Raw genomic sequence first — 26,324 nt, forward strand, 5'->3', positions numbered from 1 at the left:
TTTTTTGTGGTACTTGTAGTATCAGAAATGTTCAAAACCTCCTTCATTGCCGTGATCATGTAACGTGTGGCCCTACTGGAAAATACGTTTGTTTCCTCACCGTCGACACTGGAGTCAGTGTCCGTGTCAGTGTCTGTATCGACCTGAGGTAACGGGCGTTTTATAGCCCCTGACGGTGTTTGAGACGCCTGTACAGGTATTAACTGATTTGCCGGCTGTCTCATGTCGTCAACAGTCTTTTGTAAAGTGCCGACACTATCACGTAATTCTTTCCATAAGACCATCCAGTCAGGTGTCGACTCCCTAGGGGGTGACATCACTAACACAGGCAATTGCTCCGCCTCCACACCATTTTCCTCCTCATACATGTCGACACAGCGTACCGACACACAGCACACACACAGGGAATGCTCTGATAGAGGACAGGACCCCACTAGCCCTTTGGGGAGACAGAGGGAGAGTTTGCCAGCACACACCAGAGCGCTATATATATACAGGGATAACCTTATATAAGTGTTTTTCCCTAATATAGCTGCTGTATATATTAATATGCCAATTTAGTGCCCCCCCTCTCTTGTTTTACCCTGTTTCTGTTGTGCAGGACTGCAGGGGAGAGTCAGGGAGCCTTCCTCCAACGGAGCTGTGAGGAAAAAATGGCGCTTGTGTGCTGAGGAGATAGGCTCCGCCCCTTTTTCGGCTGCCTTTCTCCCGCTTTTTTGTGGAAAACTGGCAGGGGTTAAATACATCCATATAGCCCAGGAGCTATATGTGATGTATTTTTAGCCATTTAATGTATTTTCATTGCGTCCCAGGGCGCCCCCCCCCCCAGCGCCCTGCACCCTCAGTGACCGGAGTGTGAAGTGTGCTGAGAGCAATGGCGCACAGCTGCGGTGCTGTGCGCTACCTTATTGAAGACAGGATGTCTTCTGCCGCCGATTTTCCGGACCTCTTCACTCTTCTGGCTCTGTAAGGGGGCCGGCGGCGCGGCTCCGGGACCCATCCATGGCTGGGCCTGTGATCGTCCCTCTGGAGCTAATGTCCAGTAGCCTAAGAAGCCCAATCCACTCTGCACGCAGGTGAGTTCGCTTCTTCTCCCCTTAGTCCCTCGATGCAGTGAGCCTGTTGCCAGCAGGTCTCACTGAAAATAAAAAAACCTATTTAAACTTTTACTCTAAGCAGCTCAGGAGAGCCACCTAGATTGCACCCTTCTCGTTCGGGCACAAAATCTTAACTGAGGCTTGGAGGAGGGTCATATGGGGAGGAGCCAGTGCACACCAGCTAGTCCTAAAGCTTTTACTTTGTGCCCAGTCTCCTGCGGAGCCGCTATTCCCCATGGTCCTTTCGGAGTCCCCAGCATCCACTAGGACGTTAGAGAAAATAAAGTAATTGTGATGCACACAGTGCATTTTCACACTGTCAGACTTTCATACCCCCCAACTTTGATGAGGGAGAAACCGAGACACCTGCGCGGTGAAGCCGCGCGCGATCCGAAAAGGGTGTGTGCCTTAATGCAGGAGGGGCATGGACTCGGTCGAGTGGGCATGGCCGAGCGTCACTGACCCAGTTTTTGCCATTTTGGGGGCGTGCCAGCGCTCCCCGAGCAGCTGGGCAACCCCCTGCTCCCCCCCTAGCATTGAATAGATGCCGTGCGGGTGTGCACGGCATCTATTCAGTGATCACCAGCTGCTTTGCAGAGCAAAGCAGCGGGTGATCAAAGCCTCCCCCAACTGCCCCCCCACCCGCGGGAAACTGCGACCTGCGGGAGGGACAGCGGGACAGTGTCCGAATAGCGGGACTGTCCCGCTGAAATCTGGACAGTTGGGAGGTATGGACTTTGGTGCAGTGCAAAACCCCCAATTACACAGGTGCACCAGCTACAGTATAAGCAAAAGCGCAAATGTCCGTGGAACAGAGGTGGGCAGAGTGGCGTACTGTAGTTCCATGCTTAAGAGGAGATAGATCAAACAGTTTAGACATAAAGTGGAGTTCTTGACCAGAGCATAAAATCAGTCTATCGCTATCTAGCACAGTTCATAAAAGCATAGAAGCTTATTGGTTGCTATAGGCAACTACTCCACTTTACCTCTCTTGAGTGTTTAATACAGTGATGGGGAACCTTTGGCACTCCAACTGCTGTTGAGCTACTGTACACATCCCAGCATGCCCTGCTACAGTTTTAGCATGGCCAAATAGCAAAACTGTAGCAGGGCATGCTGGAATGTGTAGTTCAACAACAGCTGGAGTGCCAAAGGCTCCCCATCACTGGACATCTCCCCTAAAGTGCTGAATAGGTGTGCAGGGGTGTCCAACTTTTGCAAGACAATATTTCAATTTGTGGAGAAGCAGTGGCAAACGCAGGATTTGCATGGGGGGGTTTCCAGAACTGGGCGGAGCCAATCACGGGGGTGGGGACTGAGGTGACCCAGTATATGCTGGGTCCGTAAGACTAGTGTGTCTGTATATATATGTGTATATATAGTTCTCCAAATGCGGCATAAACGGCACTCACGGGGTTGAATAGTTGAAAAAAGCTGGTAAATTTATTTAGTGTAACGTTTCGGAGCTGCTGCTCCTTCTTCCAAACTGTCTGGTGTCTGGAAGAAGGAGCAGCAGCTCCGAAACGTTACACTAAATAAATTTACCAGCTTTTTTCAACTATTCAACCCCGTGAGTGCCGTTTATGCCGCATTTGGAGAACTATTGATTCAAGGAATCAGGCACCGGGGGCAGTTGTCCATTTAGGATCTGAGTGCCGACCGATTTGGAGGAGTATATGTGTATATATATATATATATATATATATATATACACATATATCTATACACATATATATATATATATATACATACATACATACACACACACATACATATACACGGGTGGTCTTCTGTATGCCGGCGGTCGGGCTCCCGGCGACCAGCATACCGGCGCCGGGAGCCTGACCGCCGGCATACCGACACTTATTCTCCCTCGTGTGGGTCCACGACCCCCCTGTAGGGAGAATAGAATAGTGTGGCGCGCGTAGCGTGGCGAGCCCGCAAGGGGCTCATTTGCGCTCGCCACACTGTTGGTAAGCCGGCGGCCGGCCTCCCGGCACCGGTATGTTGGTCGCCGGGAGGCCGGCCGCCGGGAGATCGTAGTGAACCCATATACACATATACATAGCATATTAAACATGCATACATAATATATATACACACACATACAGTACACATATATATACACATGTATATATATATATATATATATATATATATCATATGTGTGTGTGTGTTTATATGTATGTATGTATGTATATACATGTGTATATATGTAGGCACATGGATATATATGTACTATAATTAAAATAAAGTAAACTTTTATTGCACTTGCAAGTGCCACCAGGAAGACAGCAGGCTGCAGAGGACGCTAGACAGTCATTAATAATACTCATGCAGCTTAAAAAAAAAAAAAAAAAATTTTTTTTTTTAGTGGAGGGGGGTTTCTGGGTACTCGGAAACCCCCCCTGGGTGCGCCACTGAGAAGATTATTAAAATGAGATAATGTAGATAGGAGAGCACATATTAAGAAGCATTTCTGGCTGCATGGAAAGGTGCCCAGCCATTCCCAGCACTGTCATACTGGCTTATGCATATGTTAGGAGTGCCTAATGGGCATATATTGGGTGGGGAAGGCTTATTGTAGAGTGTGCTTGCAATACTCTCCTAGTTGCATGTGACATGGTGTCACCTGTCTATAAGGTCACCTACTGTTTAATTTGTAGCTGGACACAAGAGAGTTACTGTAGAGTCCAGGCTGAGCTTACCGCATGCAGAAATTCCAACTATGCAGACAGTATATGTACCAGTCACCTCTGCAAAGAATGATGTAGAATGCGGCTCCTGGATGACTTTATAGTTAACCTGGCACCTATTGTATGGCAATAGCTCATACAGTATAAAATGCTGTTATAGCAAATTAGCAATGTAAATTTACACTCATATACCAAATGATAGCATTTCTAAAAAAGTTAATAAACTAATAACTGTTCTGCAAAATACCTAAAACTGCCTATTTGGAGTGTATGAGGTTGCTGTGGTCAGCCTGTGGAGAGATCTGCTGAGATTTTTTTTATTTTTTTTTCAATTAGGTGGTCAATATATTAAACCTAGATTGGACACTTATATGGGGAGATTGTGAAGCAGCGGTCAGAGAAAATATAAGATTACTAGGAGGAAGAATCCAGCAGGCAAGTATTTATGGTTTGATTTACTGCAGGAGTTTATTTGTGTAACAGGAGCTGTTTGCTGTACGAATATTGGCAATACCTTACAAAATCAAATTAAAACACTATAGGATAATAATCCTTTTTCTAGTATTGGGCACTGAATAGATTAAAATAGTGTGTTCATATGTATGTACTCTTAAAAAAGCACCTATATCAAAGGACCTGCTGCTCCTAAGGGCAATCTGGACACCATTTAAACAAATAAAACAGAAAAATCGTTTGTATTATTAAACAATTAAGGAGCGCTTAAAATTCTCAATTTTTATTACATATATACATACATTATAAAATTCTTATAAGATCAGCAGTGAGTAGTTAAATGATTTGATATTAGTATGTCTACTCACTGCTGATCTTATAAGAATGTAATAATGTATGTATATATGTAATAAATTTTTTTTAATTTTAAGCGCTCCTTAATTGTTTAATAATACAAACGATTTTTCTACCTTACAACATCCCTTTTTTTCTCTTGTTACTTTTTCTTCTTCTTTAAGCACATAAAAAAATGAGCAAACATTGACAACAGAGTGGAGGAACAAATCATCACAATATGATCCTGTGCAATCTATTCTCAATACATAGGCTATACGCATTAAGGCTGATACAGCGTAAGAACATAAATCATATGGGGATGGGGAAAATGAAGAATGGGCATGGAAACCAAAGGAGCATATTGGAGAGAAGGTCTAGTGAAATAATTGTTTAGTGTTTAAATAAAAAAAAACCCTAAAGCAGGGACTATGGGGGTCATTCTGACCCGATCGCACGCTGAAGTTTTTCGTAGCGTAGCGATCGGGTCAGAACTGTGCATGCGCCGGCACCGCAGTGCGCCGGCGCATGGCCGCCCGTCGCTGTGCTGCGATCGCCTCTGCCTAATTGACAGACAGAGGCGATCGATGGGCGGGAGGGGGCGAAACGGCGGCGTTTGGCTGCCATTTCGTGGGTGCGGTCCGGCCAATGCAGGCGTGGCCGGACCGTGCAGGGATTGGCCCGCAGCGGCTGCATGACGTCACACGCAGCCAGGCCAGGGAGCGATGAGTAGTTCCCGGCCAGCATGCTAAAGCTGCGATGGCCGGGAACTACTCTTGAAGTGCAAAGGCACCGCCGCTTTGCGATGCCTTTGCACTTATGCGGGGGGGAGGGGGGCGCACTGACGTGCGTGGCGGACTAGCCCTGTGCTCTCACACACAAGAAAGTGTTGAAGGTAGTCAAGAGCTGAGAATAGTAAACGTTATTTAAATTACCATCACACAGAATAGAGCTATGAAGCTTATGTATCAAATTTATAAAAAAAAAAAAAAAAGCAGAGTTTCTATTGCCACGATGAGGGGAGGATTTTGCTATTGATAAGTAGACCAATAAATTCCAGAAAGTTCAATCTCAAAGGTAGAGCAAAGAAAGGTAGAATGTAGTGGTAGCCATCAGCCTAGAAACGAATAATTTTGCATATCTACAGTATATGCAAAATATTTAACTTTTAGGTCATCAATATGCTATTTAGTTTATAGTGAATGTGGCCAAATTGTGGCCTGAAGCCATGATATGGCTAAAACCAATGTTGGTTTCAAATATGGCATGATAGCTATGAAGAATGTGCATTATAGATTTAGAAAAAAAATACAGAGGATCTACTTGGAGGGATGTCTTAGTAATGAAAATGATGCAGCCATCAAACATGATAAAAGATCCCCAGTTTTGGACATCTACTCAAATAAATCTGGCAGCCATTACAGTAGGTTAATACCACCGATGGACAATTTTATATGCATTTTCAAAGGGACATACTTGAATATCTTCACTTTACTGGCCCACATATATTCCAGAATTCAAAGTCAAGATCATCGCCCAGATCCTCTTCCAATGTCAGCACATTAGGAGATTGCAAATAGAACACAGGATTACTTAACCTAGAATATAAAAATTATGCTTTGTGTCCTGGCGAAAATAGACATTGGCTCTCACAGAAGGTTAAAAGGGGTGTCACGGAATGCAGTCCGGGAACTGAATGATGAGCACTGCGCCAAAGCAATCTCCAAATGCCTTAAACAAGTTTTCTTAACATGATTTACTAAAAACTATTTTGTGGATTATAAACACTAGATTAATTAAAAGTTAGTAGGATTGAACAAATCCATAACAATTATATAATTAGAAAGGAATTAAAATACAGTACTTCAATGAATAACTTGAAATGTTCTCTACAGTATGTCTGAGAAGAGTTATGAGGTTATTCCTGTTTTCAGTGTTATATGTTAGCACATTTAAATAATTCAATTCTTATTTGATAGCAAGCATCTTGTGTGTAATATAGACAGGTAGGGGCTACTCCTCAGTTACACAGCAGATCCTGCTCTATTAACAACTCAACTGAATGATTTTTCCCCAAAATATGTCCTCAAAATTGAGCTATTTAGACCTCATTCAGTATATTTTTTTGACAAAACTGTAAAATCAAGTTCAGATAGCTATTATTTAAATGATGTGATAATTATTAAAAAATCTACAATTTTAAGGACATTTTTGAACAAAATTGTTTCACATACAGATTTGAAACCGAAGTCTGAGATTGAGGCTGGCAGGAGGGGTGCCTCTGGGCTGCCTGATCACTGCTGGCCACAATGATCGTGATACAGCCTAAGAGAAGTCATGGCTCATGACTGCTGTTTTCTTTACAGTCAAGCCTGCCCTGCAGCCGGCGGGTATGGGTGCTGCCGGGCTTCCCTCTCACTGTGGCCAGCAGTGATCAGGGCAACAAGGCAGCATAGCTACAGGTGCATGAGGACAGGGGATCCCTCTTATATAAGAAGATAATCTTCTAGACACCTAGTGGGCGTTTCTGGCTGGTTGCATCAGATGCGATCATGTCAGGGAAAGCCCAGCCTGGTGTGGTTGCATCTGATGCGACTACGCCAGGCCAGAGGTTAAGAAGGGGAAGGGTGCCATGGCTTGAATTTTGACTGATATTTCACAGCCCAGGGTTCCCAAAGTATGAGATCACTCCTGCAGAAAAATGCCCAGTAGGACATACTGTATGATTCAATTTGTTGGCAAGTTTTACACAACTACATTAAGTAGTTTGAGCCTCACAGAAAATCAGGTTCAAAACATGCATTCTTAAAATCTGAACGATACTTTCTATTCCCCCACCCAAGAGAACTCGCACCTTGAAGCATCATTCTAGACCAGGGGTGGGCAATAAGCATCCCTCCAGCTGTTGTTGAACTGCACATTCCAGCATGCCCTGCCACAGTTTTGCTATTTGCCCATGCTAAAACTGGGATGTGTAGTTCAACAACAGCTGGATGGATATTTATTGCCCACCCCTGATCTAGACAGATAAACATGGTTGAACTGGCCCCACTACCTGGGTGTGGGTGTGTATTTGTTTAGGGGAGGGGAGGGGGGGGGTGTTCACCCCCTCCTCAAGGGATCAGGTTCCAGACTGTTCATGAATTATACAATATACATATACATGCAGAGAAAGTATGTTCAGTAGCAAGGTGAACTTGTTTATGGAATTCCTAGCTATTGAGTAAGTATATTATATGTTTCTATCTACTAGCAAATTAGTGAGTTTTGAAACATCAGCGAATAATTGACCTTATTTAGTCTTGCATCACTAGTGCCACATGCTTTTTCTGTATTTTAGACACCAATTTGAGACAATAAAAGGTGGAGCAGCACTACATAGAATTATTAAAAGGATCTAAAAACTGCTTGCATTGTGCACATATTAGATGCTGTTGTCTATGGAATTGATATGGCTATTCTGGGTGGCTTTCTTACATTTATATGATTGATAAACATCTTAATTTTTACCCAAAAGTGAAAATAATACAGAAAGCCATTAATTAATTTTCAATAAAATGCATATTTATTCTCACAGTGATTTGTTTTGATCAGTACAGTATTCATTTTTGCAACGTACAGTGTATATTGAAAGGAGGGTGAAGTGATAGCTCAAAAGTGATTAGCATTCGGATGGCCAGCACTTGGACTTGAGCACAGCTGCACAATGCTTAAGTATTGACAAAACCAGACTATCTAGAGGAGGTGAGAGATAAGTTAATTCTAGGATGCTTCAATTAGCTAACCTTTTTGTTGTGCTCTTCGATGAGATCTTGCATCCAATACTATGCCACAGTATACAGGTATATGCCTCAGTTGGATTAAAATCAGGACACACTGTAGTTCAGGCCAAATCAGCAACCTGATGTTACGCTAGATAACCAATTTATTGCGGGTTTTGCTCTATGTCATGGTGCATTGTCATCTTGAAAGACTTTGAAAGAAGACCAGTCTTTGTCCAGAAACATTTCTTTAGTAGAGGGAAGCATGTCTATATTGTGTCTTGTGACATATTTTGCAACATTCAGGGGCGATCTAGAAATTTAGAAAGGGTCCCCTTTATACAGAGAGGCAGAGTTGGATTAAGGGAGGGGCGACAGGGGCCCCCACACTGCTTCGGAGGAGTCTCCCTTTGGCGACTCAGCTATTAATTAATAGCAGTCGCCAAGGAGCTCCTTTGTGCGCAGCCAGTCTCGCAGGATCGTGAAGAGAAATCCCTTGAGACAGTGACTGTGTGCTCCTGCGGTGCTGTTCCCTGTTGCTGTGTGACCTGGTGGGGTGCGCGACAGGTAGCGCACATACTTGCCAAAGCCCTACCCCCTGCAAAAAACAATACATACACACTTGCCTGGCAACGGAGACACGCACAAAATCCGGTGTCTGGTGGCACTGCACTACAGTGTAGGGGCTATAAATTAAAACTAGAGCTCCCAGCAGCCCTTGTTGCTGGATGCAAGGGCTACTGGAAGCTGTAGTTTCATTTAGAGCTCCTCCACTTGAGTGTGGTGCCGCCGGACACTGGATGCTGTGCGTGTGCCAGGCAAATGTGTATGTTTATTTTTTGCGGGGGTCAGGGCTTTGCCAGCAACTTTACTAGTGGGGGCCCCCACAACCTCCGTTGACCTGGGCCCCCATCAGCCTTAATGTGCAGAGAGGGGATGTAGAGGGTGACACACACACAAGGGTAGAGTGGAGGGGCAGGGTGACACACAAACGGGTAGAGTGGGGGTACAAGGTGTCACAAATACACATAGGGGTAGGGGGTACAGGGTTCCTGGCCAACTTGGACATTCTGTTTAAGCAGCAATCATATACAAGGCATGGTTTTGCCTTGTATATATGATTGCAGCTTTAAAAAAAGTCTGTGTTCGTCTGGGACCCTGCACATCCGGCCAACTCGGACTTCATTACACCCGGCCCTTAGTTGTACATATTGGCTAACTTAGGCAGAAGTAACTTTCATCACTAAAATGACTTTCTGCTATTATTCAACGGTCCAGGATCGATTCTTCTTCACCGAGGCCATTCAGCTCATCCTTTGAAACTTGTCATCAGTGGCTTTTTCTTTCCTCTCTATTCTTTGTGAACAATCTTTTTAAGCCTCTGATGCACAGTTAATGTTCACACACTAGAAACATCCCATTTTCCTTTTGCTGACCAATCAGAGAACAAGAACAGAGAGATAACGATGTGAAACTGCGCTAAAATAAACTGATGGCTCTAACTAAAACTAGTGGATGTACTACTCAACTCCACTAATGTGAGGCCCGATATGGAAGATATTTCAGCGCATACCTGGTTAGAGTGATAATATAATATCGCAATAGATGTGTTATATAGCAAATATTTATTTATTCAAAATAATAAATCAATATATAAAGGTGAGTGCAATGAATTTCTCACCTTTATAAATGTATCTATTATTTTTAATCCATTTTTGCTATATAACATATCTATTGTGTGTGTATGACATTATATTATCAATATAACCAGGTATATGCTGAGACATCTTCTTCCACATTCAGAGAACAAATCTGTAGACATCAAATAATGACTGTGTAGGTTAATGTGATCTTTACATTGCAGAGTTTTCCTTGGCCTCTTGGATCTTGGCAGGTCATCGACTGATCCAGTCTGGCAAGTTTCTTGGCAACAGATTACAGCCGATCCTTTCAGTAATCTGTCTTCTAGAATACCCAGGGAACATTGATTACCCGAACGCAGATTTCTTTGTTGACACAGGTCAGAGGCTTCATTGCTTACAAGATAACCAGACAGCGACTTTCAAATATGTAAAAAAGAGTGTGCATGGCGTGTATACGGTAGATGTCAGCTGACACGCACAAAAGTAGCACAACTGTGTTTGTTTCAACACAGATATATATTTTCAACTGCTTTATATATAAACACAATTTTATATATAAACACAACTGACTCAGGTATTAATAGCTACAGAAAGATATATAATATTACAGTACTCAAAGTAGAATGCACAAATGTTGCCCCAAGCCATGAAAAATGCTAAACGTATTAATGAATCAAGACTTCTGGCCACAACTATATATACCATGTGGCAGAGGTAGAATTCTGACTACCAAATATTTGTTGTGCGATGATCTCAGTCTCGTTCAGTCGCTAAAGCAAAAAGGAGGGGAAGAATAGAAATCAGGGACCTAATTTAAACTTAACTGAAGGACAGGAATATAATACGTTTGTGGATCTGGAACTTTAATTATCTCTGAAATTCTGTACTTCACTCACAGTGAAGTGCCGTTAGACTTCCTAGAACAAACTATTTTCAAAAGAAGCAACGAGCAGCACTCATTTATTAGCTAGACTATTTTACAGAAGCATATCGTTAAGGAACAGAAAACTTCTTTCTTCCTAGAACGGGGAACATATTGTAAGAGCTCTCATTAGTTTTGATCTAAACGCGCATGAACTCTAAAGATGTTGTGGGACCGATTATCGGTAATAGATTGCATGGATTGCTATTGGTGAAGGCTTCTTACTAATATTTGACAGTTTGATTAATACTGTACTTGTTAACAAGTAAGATAGAATTTACCATGTCAGTTGAAGTAATTGCATAGTTAATTTATTGTGAGTTGTTTACTTGAACCGTGTTGTCTTAAGAAAAGTTTATAGGAGATAGTAACCCTTTTCCTGCAGGTACCTAATACAGTCCTGAAAAACAGCGATCTTCCACATGTACAATACATTTGCATTAATTGTTTGGTGTGTGTATAGTTAATTGGAGTTCATGCTGTAAACTCATATGTACTTATTGTATGTATCCATAGTGTATCTGCTAAGAGTATTTAAGTATTGACTCTGTTGGTTCTATTAATAAATTGAGTCATCATTTGAAACTCTAGAATTATTTCTCTTAAATTGAGGTTACACTTTTTTCTCATCAACCTTCACGGAGACAGTGGAGACGAAGCGGAGGACTTAACCCGGCCCGGTAGGGGAAAGATACTTCCTCCACAAACCCGGTTGTAAAGTATGGACAGGAGCTTACCGCACCTGGAGCTACCCTTTCGAATTACCATGACACACTGGTACGGCAGAAAAAAGGGTATTGTAGTTCCCACACCAAATTTTACCAAATAGATACGGCAGATCCTTTTCAGTTTGTCGACAGGTTTGCAGCAGGCTAGTGTCTAAAAAACCAATGGGCACGAATGGTGGACTTAAAATGGCAGTCAAAACTAATACTTAGTAACTACTGTATTTTAGACATTAAATCTCCAGCAATGTCTATTAGTATGCAATTGACAGCAAAATTGGCGCTTAGTAAGTTTAGTCCTATGGTTGATAACAAAAAAGTGGTATTATTGAACTTTGCTGAACTGCAGATGTAGACGTGATACCACTACTTACAGTATGTTGTATGAAAAAAGTTACATATATATATATATATATATACATGTATATATTCAAGAAAGTTGATATCTTACTGTATGTAAAGAAACTTATTTTGTATGTTTAGCGGTCTCTCACCCATTTCGTTTTGTGACATAACTTACTAACTCGTTGCAGATATTTATTTTACACTTAAATGGAACCTTTCAAATGTATTTAAAAACCGTCACAAATTTGTAATGTTTCCATTGAAATGATACTTGATAAAGCAGTGTTTCCCAAATTGGGAGTCATGACATCTCGGTGCCACGGGGCACTTGCAGGATGCCATTGGTTGTGGTAGTACCAAATCATATGATGTACTGTATGATCATTTTGATAGGCAAAACTAGTGCTGATGTCTACTAATGATGAAATATGCGGACAAACAGATGCACAACTGCTTAACTGAACCTAAAGATGACAGGTAAACACCATTTACTTAACTGAAAAAGCTTTATTGATTATCTTAACAAGAAAGTTTTGGCCTAGTGGGTGCCTGAAAAAAAATGCAGACACTCTATGGCTCCATGATTTGAGAAAGCTCGGGAACTGCAGAGATAAGGCATTCCCTGTATGTTTAGATTTTGAGGTGTGACATGAGATCTTTTGTTAGGAATGGGTTTATAGTAAGGACCAGAAATTAGGCAGTTGGACTAATGATAGGTCTTCAAATAAGGCTACGGTTAAATATTGTTATATATTTATAATTTGGCACATGGCTTAGGCCCGCCTGGGTGGGTAATAAGCAGCCCTCCAGCTGTTGTAGAACTACACATCACAGCATGCCCTGCCATAGTTTTGCTATTTGGTCATGTTTAATCACTTGCATGGCATACTGGGATGTGAAGCTCTACAACAGCTGGAGGGCCGCTTATTGCCCACCGGCTTAGGGAAATCTTATGATTATAGTTACATTTAGGAATATCATCAGAATTAAGGTTAAGATTAAGTTTAGCACTTAAATAAAAAAAATTTGCATCCTCCATGACATCTTGTTTGAAAGGATAGATCAACCATTAAAAAAAAAAAGGAATACCGTATATATATATATGTATTTCTTAGTAATGGTTAAAATTACACTTAATCAGTTACCGTGAAACCTGTACCCTCTTTTTGTAGGCTTTCAGAAAACGTCAATTTTGCCATTTGTTAAAATGATTTGGATGACATACTGTACAGCACTATACACTGACATAAAACACAACTTATACCCCTTTCACACATACATGGGTATCCCAGGTTTTTGCACGTGAATGCGCATGAAACCCAGGATTTCTGTATGTGTGACTGCAAACAACCCTGCTAAGGACCAGGATCACGGAGCTGAGACCCAGGAATTTACTAGCTTGCTAGACCTGGCTAATTCCCGGGACACATGTCTGAAAACGGTATTACTTAACACAACTGCAAATATATTTAGTATATTTAGTATTGCCACACGGTAAGAGGGACAGTTGTGAGTCTTATAGAGCCAGCATAAAGGAAACAGGCTCAGAAGATGTCTGTGGAATGATTTGTCATAACAGGATAGAGATTATAACGCACCTAAGGCTTGGCATGGAATGACCCTCCGGGAAGAACGTGCACCTGCTGAGCAGAGCTAGTTTCAAGTAAAGCTCAAATTAGAATCCCATCAGACTCACTTTTAGGGGAATTGAAAGTCTGGTGCACAGCTGATCCTTGTCTAAGATAATGACCTTTTTCCACACTAGCTTCCAGCCTGCCAGTGGAGCTCAGATTTTACCTTCTGCTGTCACTGAACGCCTCACTGGAATAATTAAAGGAACTTCAAAGACCAAACACACACGAAAAATAGCAAGTAAATTAAGCACGACCTTAGAAATAGTTGCATAATGCAATTTTAATTTACCAGAAGGTTGAAATAATAATGATTGTCATAAGCAATCATACAGTTGTAAAAAACAATAGACGCTCAGAGTGGCGATTACATATTTGTAAGGACAGTTTACAGCTGCTAACAATACTAAAATGCTGTAGCACAGTAATTTATGCCACTGAAAAAGTCAGAGAGATACAGTACACATATAAAAAAATCAGCAATGTTGTACCATCTGCAAATTCCTATCTGGTAGTAAATATCTTTCAGAGAATTCAGGTCATATCCACTCTTCTGCATTGGTCAGAAATGTATCTGCACCTACAACATAGGAAAAAGCTCACAGGTCCGTGGGTAGGGACTAAAGTGACGCGACTTGCTCCATTTAGCCCTACACCCCCATACAGTGCTGCGATTCCCATAATTACCTCCCAATCCTACCAACCTCACTAGGTAGCGGGTGGAATGCAGGAGATCCACCACACTTTCAGGGGTGCGGGGGACTACCTAAAAAATCTGTAGTCTCCAAGCAACTTCCAGGAGAGGAGGCAAGTATGGTCTGCTTGTGAAATGAGTCTGACTTGGCTGCATCGTGGTTGTTGCTCACATACACCTGAATGGGCATTACTAGGTGGGAAGAGAGAGTTTGCACCTAGGAGATGCATCCCATGGGCGAGTAGATAGAGTTGCGGGCTATTAAGAGGTGAGCATACACATAGGTGGCCATTCCGAGTTGATCGTATCTGTGCTAAATTTAGCACAGCTACGATCATCTTCCCAGACATGCGGGGGGACGTCCAGCACAGGGCTAGTCCGCCCCGCATGTCAGTCCGGCCCCCCCCACAAAAGTACAAAAGCATCGCACAGCGGCGATGCTTTTGTACTTGTAGAGTAACTTCCGGGCAGCGCAGCTCCTGCGGCTGGCCGGGAGTTACTCAACGCTGTCCCTGGTCGCAGCGGCTGCTTGTGACGTCATGCAGCCGCTGCGGCCTGCCTCCCGTACGGTCCGGCCACACCTGCGTTGGCCGGACCGCGTCCCAAAAATGGCTAAACGCCGCCGTGCTGCCCCCTCCCGCCCATCGAACGTCTCTGCCTGTCAGTCAGGCAGAGGCGATTGCTAGGTAACGACGGCCTTTGGCCGGCTGGCAAGCGCAATTCTGACACGATCGCTGCACTGCGAACAAACTGCAGCGTTTGACCCGCATAGATCTGTTACATCTTCTGCACTGGGGATGAAGCTGACGCAATTGCAGGTAATAGTGCTGATGATGGCTGCTCTTGTAAACAGAGTATTGGAGCAGTGGAGTCGCTTAGATACGTCCGAACCAGGAATGGGAGACGTTCGCATGGACTTCTGATTTCTGGAAGCAGCTGGAGTTGTGACAGTATTCCTCCATTGTCCACTCTGGATCACCATGTGCTCATATTCTTACATCATTCTTCACCTTTGTTCCAAGTATTTTGGGGTGCCCTGAAAGAGCATCATTGCTATTGTTCTTCTACAATACACACGGCAGACCATCCAGCATAATTATATTATAAAACTTAAGTAGCTTTGGTTTTCCACACATCAGAGCTTACTACCTGGCAATTATACTTATGTTTCATATGTTAATAAATGTTTCCATAAAATAGTGCATACTCCTGGCAGGAGAAGAGTTAAATGAATTACACAGAAACTGTGAGTAATTAGCTATTTTTCACAGGGGAAAAGCCCCTTCATGTACACATGTGTATATTTATTCATGTGATTATGTTTGACAAATGTTTAATTTAAATTGTCTTCTCGGCTGTCATTTGCTTGTTAAACAAGTTGCTAAGCGTTAAATTCCCAGACTCTCTTAAGCAGTAGAAAAATATTTTTCTTTTTCAGATTTTGCTAATTCCCAAACGTGCTTCTTCCTCTCGTCTTATTTTACCATGAAAATCTCCAGTTTCAGAGAAATATTGATGTAAAATAATTTTACCACTGGCTGCGTCTTGCATGGAAGAAAATGAGGTCTCTGTTTATAATCTCTATAGTCACTAAAGACTTTGTAACAAGTAAAAGGAAATGATGTGCATGAAACACTAACAGCTTGGATGATGGGAACACAGGTGTATGCTATCATCACCTCTGCTTTGCTGCAATAGACAAAGGTCAGGGAATGACACAGTGGGGGTTATTCAGGTTTGTTAGGGAACCCAAAAAGTTAGCAAATGGGCAAAACCATGTTGCACTGCAGATGGGGCAGATGTAACGTGCAGAGAGATTTAGATTTGGGTGGGTTATATTATTTCTGTGCATGGTAAATACCGTCTGCTTAATTTCTACCCTGCAATTTAGATTTCAGTTTGAACACACCCCACCCAAATCTGAATCTCTCTGCACATGTTACATCTGCCCCATCTGCAGTGCAACATAGTTTTGCCCAATTGCTAACTCTTGGTTTGCTAACAAACTTGAATAAAGCCCAATGTCCTCATTCTTCATCTTAGCCTTCTAGGGGATTACATATGTTTTACTGGCCGATTAGTTACTTAGGGCAACTGCTCCACTTTATCTCTCTCAAAGGCTTGATACATCTCACCCAAATGAATGGAGCTGGGAATGCACTGGTGCATTATGGATGGAAAGACAGCCAACTCAGAGCTAGTGCAAACCTGTAGTCCATATTCTCTATAAATCTATGCAACGTCTTTAGATAAATGTACTTGAAAATACAGTTGCATAAGTGTGGAATGACGTGTTATAATAAAGTAATGTATAAATAAGCTAAATCAATCAACTGCATCACATGTGCCTTTTGCACTATGAGGGTGATTCAGACCTGATCGTAGATGTGCTAAAAATAGCACATCTACGATCAGAATCTGTGACATGCGGGGGGATGCCCAGCAGCATGCTAGGCGCACCCCCCCGTAGAGGTGCGAAATCTCACCCGGCGAGTAGCTCCCTGCGCTGGCGAGCGGCTACCTGCCATGTGTGATGTCACACGCAGCCGCTGTGGCTCACCCCCGCTACAGTCCGGACACATCTGCGTTGTCTGGACTGCACCCCACCAACAGCATTCTAACGCCGTTGGCACGCCCCCTTCCGCACCACGACAATTAGGCAGAGGCGAATGCATCAGTGACATGCTTTTGCATCTTACTGGGTGCGCATGCACTGTGTGGCCGCTGCAATTGCGCACTACAGAAAGGGCATTAGGCAGCGATCGGGTCTGAATTAGGTCCTATGTTTGTTCAAAGGAATGTGTGATATTTGTATTTGGAAACAAATCGGCATTAATAAGCATTGGCTGTTTAATGGTTAGGGACTATGCAGTGTTAATTTTGAATAGGCTTTTCAGTTTAATTTTAGTCTTAGGGCCCGATTCAGACCTGATCGCTGCTGTGCGTTTTTGCACAGCGGGTGATCAGCCATTAAATGCGCATGCATAGGCACCGCAGTGTGCACGCGCATCAGCAAACAACAACAGGCATCGCCGATCAGCGACAGGCTGGTTCGAAAATTCTAATCACACAGCCAGTCGCATGCTGATTGACAGGAAGAGGACGTTTGTGAGTGGCAAATTACTGTTTTCACGGAGTGTCAGGGAAAACGCAGGCATGCCCAAGCATTTTCATGGAGGGTGTGTGATGTCAGCTCTGACCCCGATCAGCCCGTTCTGATCGCACTGTAGGAGTAAGTCCTGGGCTGCGCACAGACTGCACACACTGGTAAAAACCATTCACTGGTGAGTGAGGTGCGAACGGATTTGCAGCTTTCAGCTGATAAGGGATTTTTAACTGCTTGGCGCATTTAAGGGATTTTTAGCTGCTCGGTGTACACATGCGATCGCACACTTGTACAGTGAATAATATATACACCCCTTGGGTTGCGACTATCTGATAGCAGGACAACAGTTTTAGCAGCCTAGCAATCAGGTCTGAATCACCCCTTTAGTCTCTTAAGGGGGGTACACACGGAGCGATAATCTAAGCAATCTGACTAGATTGCTTAGATTTTCAGCAAGATCGCTCCGTGTGTAGCCCTAACAGCGATAGCGATGCGCAGCCCCACGCATCGCTATCGCTGCTGCTAGATTGGCCTACATGCAGGCCAATCTAGCGGGTCGCTCACTTCACCCGCTGGGTGAAGTGAGCGGCCCCCCTGTCTCCCCCCGCACGCTCAGCACAGATCGCGCTGTGCTGAGCGCCGGGAGAGATGTGTGCTGAGCGGTTCGCTCAGCACACATCTCTCCAGCATCGGGCCGTGAGTACTGGCCTTTACTTAAAATTGTAGTAGGTTGAAAGTCACATTTAACTTTTTTTTTTCTTCAGTGCATCTCAGTTTTCTTTTTAGTCTAATTTAGTCAATGTTTTTATTAATAACTTTTGCAATTTAATAATACTGTAATGGATTTTGCTGAAGAACATTTCTCTAAAATTCCCTTGAGAAGTTTGCATACCTTTATCTATGTGTTTAGTAATCTACAGTAGGTTCGTTAGGCTGAGAAAGTGTTACATACTGAGTCTGACTTACTGTAGGACTCACAAATATCTTATACAAATTAATGCCTTAAATGCAATACACAATCAAATTTCCTTCATAGTAGGATATATTTATTTTCTGCAAATATTTGGAACACATAATTGTTTTTTTTTTAAAGATGTAAAACTCTTCTTTCAGTATTCATTTTGACAAAGATTTTAATTTTAGTTTTAATCTTAGTCACTGTTTTTTATTACTTTGTTGTAGTCAATTTTTAGTCAGTAGATCATTTTTAATTTTAGTCTTATTCAGTCTAATTTTAGTCATGAAATAAACTGTCGTTGACAATTATTTTTAGTCAAAATTTTTGTTGACAAAATTAACACTGAAAGGACTTGGTACTAATTTCACTATCAGGTTAGTACTTCAAATGTATCATTCAAATTAATCTCATTCATTTATTTATTAAACTTAGCCTAAAAACGCACTTCAGTGGGATACCTTCCTTCCACCCAATTCCTCCACTTTGCCTGTGTAAACATTTGTGCCTCCACATACAGCATGTAGACATTTTGGCCAACAAAACATTGCAGACTAGCAAAGATCTAGGTGCACGACAGGGAGGCTATATTTATGCTACACAAGTTGTAGCCATTTTGCCTTTTTGTGAATGACCTCCACAGACTTAACTATATTAGTTAAAGGTCTAAAATAACAGAATTTGTTTAGTGACATGGTGCCTGGTGTCTCAATACAGTGATGTGTTTAGGAGAGAGGAGCCAGTGAGTTGAGTTAGAACATGTGAAGACAGGAGGATGGTCAGGCCAGATCTGTTAAAGCTAAGCATTGCAAATCCAACCTCTCTGAAATGTACTCAATCAGGGCGGGATGTACTAAGGGAAAAATGTGGTAAAACTCCCGTTTTCGGGGGTTTTACTGCATTTTAAAATGTACTAAGACCCGGTCGCTGCATTTTCGCCACCCAGGGTATCGCCATCTTTTACCTGGAAGGTAAACTCCCCCTCCCCCTAGCAACGCAGCTGGAGGTCCTTCCGGCTGCAGGGGGAGGAGGAGGCACCGGGGACAGCCTGCTGCTGCTTCCCGGCGTGCGGGGAATGTGGAGACCCCTGGAAGATGATGGAGACCCCACCTCACAGGTATCGCGGGGGGCCTCCGTAACTGCATTGCGATGTTGATCGCATATGTTAGTGCGTATGCGATCAATATCGCTGTGATGGCCGGTGATGTATGTTAATACATCCCGCCCTCATTCTCTTATTTCTTATTTTTTCACTGTGGTATTTGTAAAAGTACATACATATTGGGCCTCCTGATTCAGCTGGTATTCGAGCAGTGGCCAGCCTTGGCTTCCCGCACTGCACAGACCATTGCCAGATGTAATATTTTAATCACTGCACGTGTTCTTTAAAAACTTAAAAACACACGATTTGTACACCTCCACCCAACTGTGCTGCATAGGCATTTCAAGTCTGTGTTTTTTTGGTCTCTCACTTAAGCAAGCAGGATTTAGGAGTTTTATTCTAACAGTAATGTAATTTCTAAAGTAAAGACATGGCATTTTATTAAATCTAAGTTAAGATTTAGAAAGAAAAATTGATTATAGCCATTATAGTAACCAAATGGTACAGTAGATTAGGAATGGGTAGCCAGTGCTCTATGGCTGTTGTGTTGAATGCTCTATCAATCTTTCATGATCCAATAACTTATCCAGTTGTTTGACATTACATGGCTGTGAAAAAGTTGGCCATACACTTAATGAAAGTCGTTCAGATCAGCCAAAGAAACGACTGTACTGTACTGAGCGATTATTATTCAGTATATGGATAATTGTTTACAGCCTGAAAAAGAGGAATTTGGTTTGGTTACCAAACCCGTACAATCTATCTGTCTGTTAGTATGCTGACTCCATGCTGTTAAGTGAGAATCACTTCCATATGTATATCATGCATTGTATGAAGGCCCCCAATACACTTGCTATCATTCAACCTCATAGTGTGTCTTGCTATCAATGGCCAGCTTAATCCTCTTTGACACAATAACTATATGAAGGGATTGTCACATTTTAGAAATCTACACTACCAATAAAATCAGCTGTCTAATGTTTTGGTGACATACTGCTACTCCTGTCTGGTGTTGTGGAGACATGCTGGTATTCTGGTGTTCACATCCTGCTACGCTGGTACTGGGACATCCTGCTTCACTGGTGTTCTTGTGGTGTCATCCTGCTACTCTAGTGTTGTGACATCCTGTTCTGGTGTTGTGGTGACATCCTGCTACATGTATGAGCTAGCAGTCCTCTAACCAAGTTTTTAAAAGGTTCATTATATGAAGTTAGGAGGGTAAATTCCTCCTGCGCAAAACAACAGGTTGAGGGGAGAGAGCTATCAGGCAGTGTATTACTGAATCTGTTTCCTTTTTTTTTGCTCTGTCTATTCTATCTGCATGTGCCTATAAACCTTCTATCGAATGAGGTGTGTCATGTATGCAGATCACTTAAATATTATTATTATTATTATAACAACAACAACTACAACAACAACAACAACCACCAATAAAGACATAGATACATACATTTGGCAGAAACTTATTTATTTAAAAATATTTTTAAGGGAAAGTATGGTGGCAAAGAAAGGATGGCCAGAATCAGCATAATGGATGGCCAGCATAATGGATGGAAAGGATGGCCAGAATCCATAATGCACAGTAACAACCAACAATATGCATTGTAGGTGGATACACACAACAAAGATATCCATTCGACCTACTAACTTGACTATCCACTTGTTTGGGTGATGAACCTACTTACATTAGGGTGGCCAGCCAACCAACCAGTGAATGAGGGGAGCACACCCAGAATAAATGATTGCACCCAGACTGGTGAGCTGGCATTCTTTCCATCCACGACATAGGCAACTATCAGTCACCAACCAGAAAACACTATAAGGAGAGGAGGGTGGGAAGACTGGAACAAAGAGGCTTTAGCTCACAGCCAAAGCTTTTAAATATAGTCCAACACAAACATACTCCTGCTTCAAAATACAGTAGGCAGGCTAAGTCATGTGATCAGCCCTTATGCCAGCCTTCATCCTAGAGGTTTAAACTACAGTACCTCATTCTTATAGCACTCACTTAGTTTCTCAATTCCGTGGACAGCCATAAGTTTTAAACATTTGACCCTGAAAAGCAGCAGAAATGTCTTGAGTAAATAGACGCCTCCTGCAATCTTGTATAATTCGCTGCTGCGCCCGAAGGCATAAAATGAAATCACTTGAGTGACGCAGGATGGCCGGGCTGTTCATGCAGCACAGGAAAGGAGATCTGCGTCCAAAGATGCACTCACTGACCTCAACACTCCCAGAAAATGAGGGCAGCACGTCCCCATTTTCAGGAACACTGACCATCCCCCTGCCTTGAAATCAGGCTGCGGCTTGGGGGCACTGCATGCATCCACTTGGGACCCATTCTGCACATGCGCATAACGGGTCTTGTACATGCGCCCCACCATAGGACATGTACGTATGCCATCAGGTTTACGTACATCTCTGAATCAGGCCCACTGTCCCCAAATAGTCCAATTGGGCAGCAGTAGAGGTTCCCAATCTAGGTTTGTCAAAGGAAGAACTACATCATCAGACACTTAATCCTATACTAATCTTACAATTCACAGATTATTACTAATTTTTTGTCCATAAAAACTTGTATCCTTATTGGGATTTAGAAGGGCAAAACTGATAAATGACTGTCTCCTTGCCTCAATCCCCGTCGAGTGTTACTGCTGTTAGTATAATTGTGTAACAATTTCTGCAGATTCTGTACTTTATGTGACTGCCTTCACAAGAACAAAAGTATGGTACTTGCTTAATTTTGTATCTCAGTGTAAAAATCACTGTCTAAAAGCTGGCTACATTATATATTATACCTAGTCTGCACGACAGAAAGAGAAAATAAAAAAGATTGTTAAGCTATTCTCCTGTCAGCAAGGGTGAATCAATCAACTTTGGTATTCACAAACAGGTGTTTTGGGTTTGGTATGATAGCCTAAAAGTAACCTTAATTGATGATGCCTAACCCTAATTACAGACTAACCCTAACCATAATTGCAGTCGACATCTAAGCCTAACTATTACAGCCTAATTCTAATTGTAGCCTAATCCTACTTAGAGCATAACCCTAATTACATTCTAACCCTAATTACATCCTAACCCCAATTACAGACTAACCCTAACCCTAATTGCAGCCTACTTCTAAACCTAACTATTACAACCTAACCCTAATTGTAGTCTAATCCAATTTACAGCCTAACCCTAACCCTAATTGTAAACTAATACTAATTGTGGATATTAACACATCACCTATCGACATTCTAAACATGTCAAAAACCTGAATGTAGACATTCAGAACATGTCAAAATCCTGGTGTCATTATTTTATTGCCAACATTCTGAATGTCGACACATTGACTAGAATCCATTGTTCTAGCTGTTCTTATAGAATCATATTTTAGATATTTCTGATAGGAACTTTAATGTGTCTCACCATAAATCATTTCCTAAACTCTTATTTAATCCCTTCATAGAGTGAAGTCAAGATGTCTCTTGGATGTGGCACTTTATTCTTTTTGGTGGCAGCAGTGGGATCAGTGTCTGGAGGTGGACCAGCAGGCGGAGGATATCCACAAATGAAATATATGAATCCAATGATGAAAGGTCCTCTGGGCCCTCCCTTCAGAGAGGGAAAAGGGCAATACTTAGGTAAGATTCTCTAATTAGGCAATTATACAGTAGAAGCCACTTTTATTATCATTATTTTTAATGATGATGATGATAATAATAATAATAATAATAAGCGTTATGTATAAGACACCACATGTATTTTGCAGCATTGTACAGAGGGCAAATCACAACACAGTACATGGTAATTAGTATAGTATACTATTAACAAATAACACTACAAATGTAACACAGCTACTGATGCAAGTGGTGCAAGGGGAATATTTGTTACAAGCTGAAAACTGTACCCATAGGCTAACTGGTGATCAAGAGTAGTAGATGATAAGACAGGAGGGAGGAGGGCCCTGCTCATAGGAGCTTACATACTAAAGGACTCTCTATGGGTGGGCTATACTAAAGCAGTAAATGCGGTAAAGGCTGCTTGGAGTGGTGGATACTGCCATTTGTAGCTGGCGTTACCCAATAGAACATTCTGTCCTGAGAGGGATCCAATCAGATCCCTCCCAGTACCCCTGCAGCGAGGGACTCCTGAGTCCTAAACCCCGAAGTTCAATGATTGCAAGTAAATCTCTTATCGGGAGAGCTGTCCTTTGCGATACTAATTGCATTTATTAGTAGATACCGAAAGGTACACAAAAAGTGGCGTGATGTACCGCATGAATGCAATGCTTAGTACATCCTGCCCAGTCATTTTACTACCTAATTTTAACTCTAACCATTTCATACATATTCATCATTTTACATGTAAGAGTTATGTGATGCACTGTAACAAGGGTTTTACCAGATTCTAAGAAAATGAGGATATAGACGAGCGAAGGCAGCAGACACAGGGGACGTGTAATTGCCTTTAGAGGACAAAAGTAGCTATTTGCTCTGCTCTAATGGAGCCAGGGTGATATGTCATTGCAGTGTTTTTCTTTAAGACATAAATTAAATTAGCCTAACTGAATTAAACCACATTCATGGAATTTTTAATTAACAAATAAAATGGGTGTACTAGGTTTGTCCAGCGCTCGGGATCCCGGCACCCAGCATACCGGCGCCAGGATCCCGACCTTCGGAATGCCGGCAACAGGGCAAGTGCAAAGAGCCCCTTGTGGGCTCGCTGCACTCGCCACTATGCGGGCACAGTGGTGCGCTACGCGCGACATGCTATATATTCTCCCTCCAAGGGTGTCGTGGACACCCCAAGAGGGAGAATAGTTGTCGGTATACCAGCTGTCGGGATCCCGGCGCCGATAAGCTGAGCGCCGGGATCCCGACAGCCGGTATGTCGAGTGCCACCCAAATAAAATACACGAAGACTAAAATTGAACAGTGCATACTCAGGGCTTGACACTAGAGGGCAACAAACTGTTAAAACTAGAAACCCAAGTCCTATGCATAGTACTGGAACTTGCATATACTCTTTCTGGCAATATCTATGCTACCAGTTTTAAAGGAGATCAATCCTCAGTATGTCGTGTTACAGTCTTATTTTGAAATGCATGCTTTAGATGTGGTAGTTTATGTCTTATTTATTTATATGAATGACAAGCATTTTCAATGTTGTACTGCTTGTTTGAAATATATGTATGTTTTGGACTGGTATAGCTTTGTGAACAGGGCGTTAAATGCTATTAGATATATTCCCTGATATTGGGGGTCATTCTGAGTTGATCACTCGCTTGCTACTTTTTGCAGCCGTGCAAACGCATAATCGCCGCCCACTGGGGAGTGTATTTTAGCTTTGCAAGTGTGCGAACGCCTGTGCAGCCGAGCAGTACAAAAACAGTTTGTGCAGTTTCTGAGTAGGTCTGAACTTACTCAGCCCTTGCGATCACTTCAGCCTGTCCGGGGTCGGAATTGACATCAGACAGCCGCCCTGCAAACTCTTGGACATGCCTGCGTTTTTCCAAACACTCCCTGAAAACGGTCAGTTGACACCCATAAACGCCCTCTTCCTGTCAATCTCCTTACGATCGGCTGTGCGAATGGATTCTTCGTTAAATCCATCGCCCAGCAACGATCCGCTTTTTACCCGTACGACGCGCCTGCGCATTGCGGTGCATACGCATGCGCAGTAGTGACCTGATCGCTGCGCTGCGAAAAATGGCAGCGTGCGATCAGGTCGGAATGATCCCCATAATCTCTGTTTAATCCATTTAATAAAATAATGAAGTAAAGCAGAGAAAATATATACATTACAGAGTACATTCATATGGACACATGTACAGCACACTCACACAGTAAATCTAGAACCCAGTAAGTTTATTGTCCTATTTTGTGGATATCACATGCAGTAAAACAATTAAACAAAAAATAAAATAAAGTATACCAGGTGTTATGTATAATCTTGGCGTGTCATAAGTGTAAAGGGCCCCATACACTAGAACGATAATGCCCGATTTCACCCGATTTTGGGCATTCGGGCCGATACATCGGGTGAAATCGGGCATTTTGGAGGTGTTTCCGATCCGATCCGCGTTCCCGTGAGCATCGGATCCCCTATATTGAATGTGCTGCACTAACGATCATGTCTGACCCCGCAGGCATGGCTGGGATTGCATGCGATACATCGTATGCAAAAGGACCGCATACGATATGTCGTATGCTATCCTGCCGCCCGGGAGGCTGCCGGGGTGATCGCCTGCGACATGACGATCGGACATGTCGCTTTAGTGTTTGGGGCTCTTAAAGGTGCATAGACACGGTGAGATTTTGGCTATCTTCGATTTTGACTATGCGATATTGACTGTGTGCTTGTGACATTGGCTATGTTCGATTTTGGCTATGGACGATTTTGAATATACTTTAGTACTACATTGTCAAAACTGACTTTTCTGCACAGTCTATCTAACCTTGCGATACAGACCCCGCGGGACCGCGCATCGGTATCGCAAGCTGTGCACACATGGTGCGATTTGTACTAACTTTCCTTGAGATTTTCACTATATAGTCAATATCGCAAGGATATATCGCACCATGTGTACACACCATAACTTTATTGTGTAATCAGTCTAAATCCTAGGACTGTCCAGGGAGTATATGTGGGGGGCATATTAGCTATAGGCATACTTTACAACTAGCATTGATTAAGTCAGAGAGTAGCAAAGCACAGTGTACACTGTGTTAGTGTACCAAGTGATCTTGCAGCCTTTAATGCTAGACAATGAGGCGTGACGAGGGCCTGGGGCTGAAAATGTTCCAGGGCCTATACTAACAAAGGGAGTAACTGTGACCAGTGTTGTCTGGGGGTGGCCAGAGCCACATG

The 26,324-nt window shown here is 42.6% G+C and overlaps 1 protein-coding gene and 1 long non-coding RNA gene across 4 annotated transcripts in view; one reads left to right on the plus strand and one right to left on the minus strand.

Annotated features, from left to right (window-relative positions):
• The window catches only part of COL8A2 (collagen type VIII alpha 2 chain), a 379,634-nt gene that overhangs the window by 278,882 nt on the left and 74,428 nt on the right, over positions 1–26,324 (plus strand). The window contains exons 3-4 of one of the 3 annotated variants that reach the window (XM_063954478.1): positions 4,130–4,228; positions 22,918–23,092. In XM_063954478.1, coding sequence (XP_063810548.1) covers positions 22,930–23,092 — 163 coding nt within the window. In that variant the 5' untranslated portion in view covers positions 4,130–4,228; positions 22,918–22,929. Of the gene's footprint in view, positions 1–4,129; positions 4,229–10,206; positions 10,361–22,917; positions 23,093–26,324 lie in introns of those variants that run through there. The other 2 variants (XM_063954482.1, XM_063954479.1) reach the window with 2 other exon arrangements.
• Positions 14,866–26,324, minus strand: part of LOC135036804 (uncharacterized) — a 255,806-nt gene continuing 244,347 nt past the window's right edge. The window contains exon 4 of the long non-coding RNA XR_010231459.1: positions 14,866–15,336. This is a non-coding gene — a long non-coding RNA (uncharacterized LOC135036804). The remainder of the gene's footprint in view (positions 15,337–26,324) is intronic.

Source organism: Pseudophryne corroboree, chromosome 2, assembly GCF_028390025.1.
Source record: "Pseudophryne corroboree isolate aPseCor3 chromosome 2, aPseCor3.hap2, whole genome shotgun sequence".
NCBI lineage: Eukaryota > Metazoa > Chordata > Amphibia > Anura > Myobatrachidae > Pseudophryne > Pseudophryne corroboree.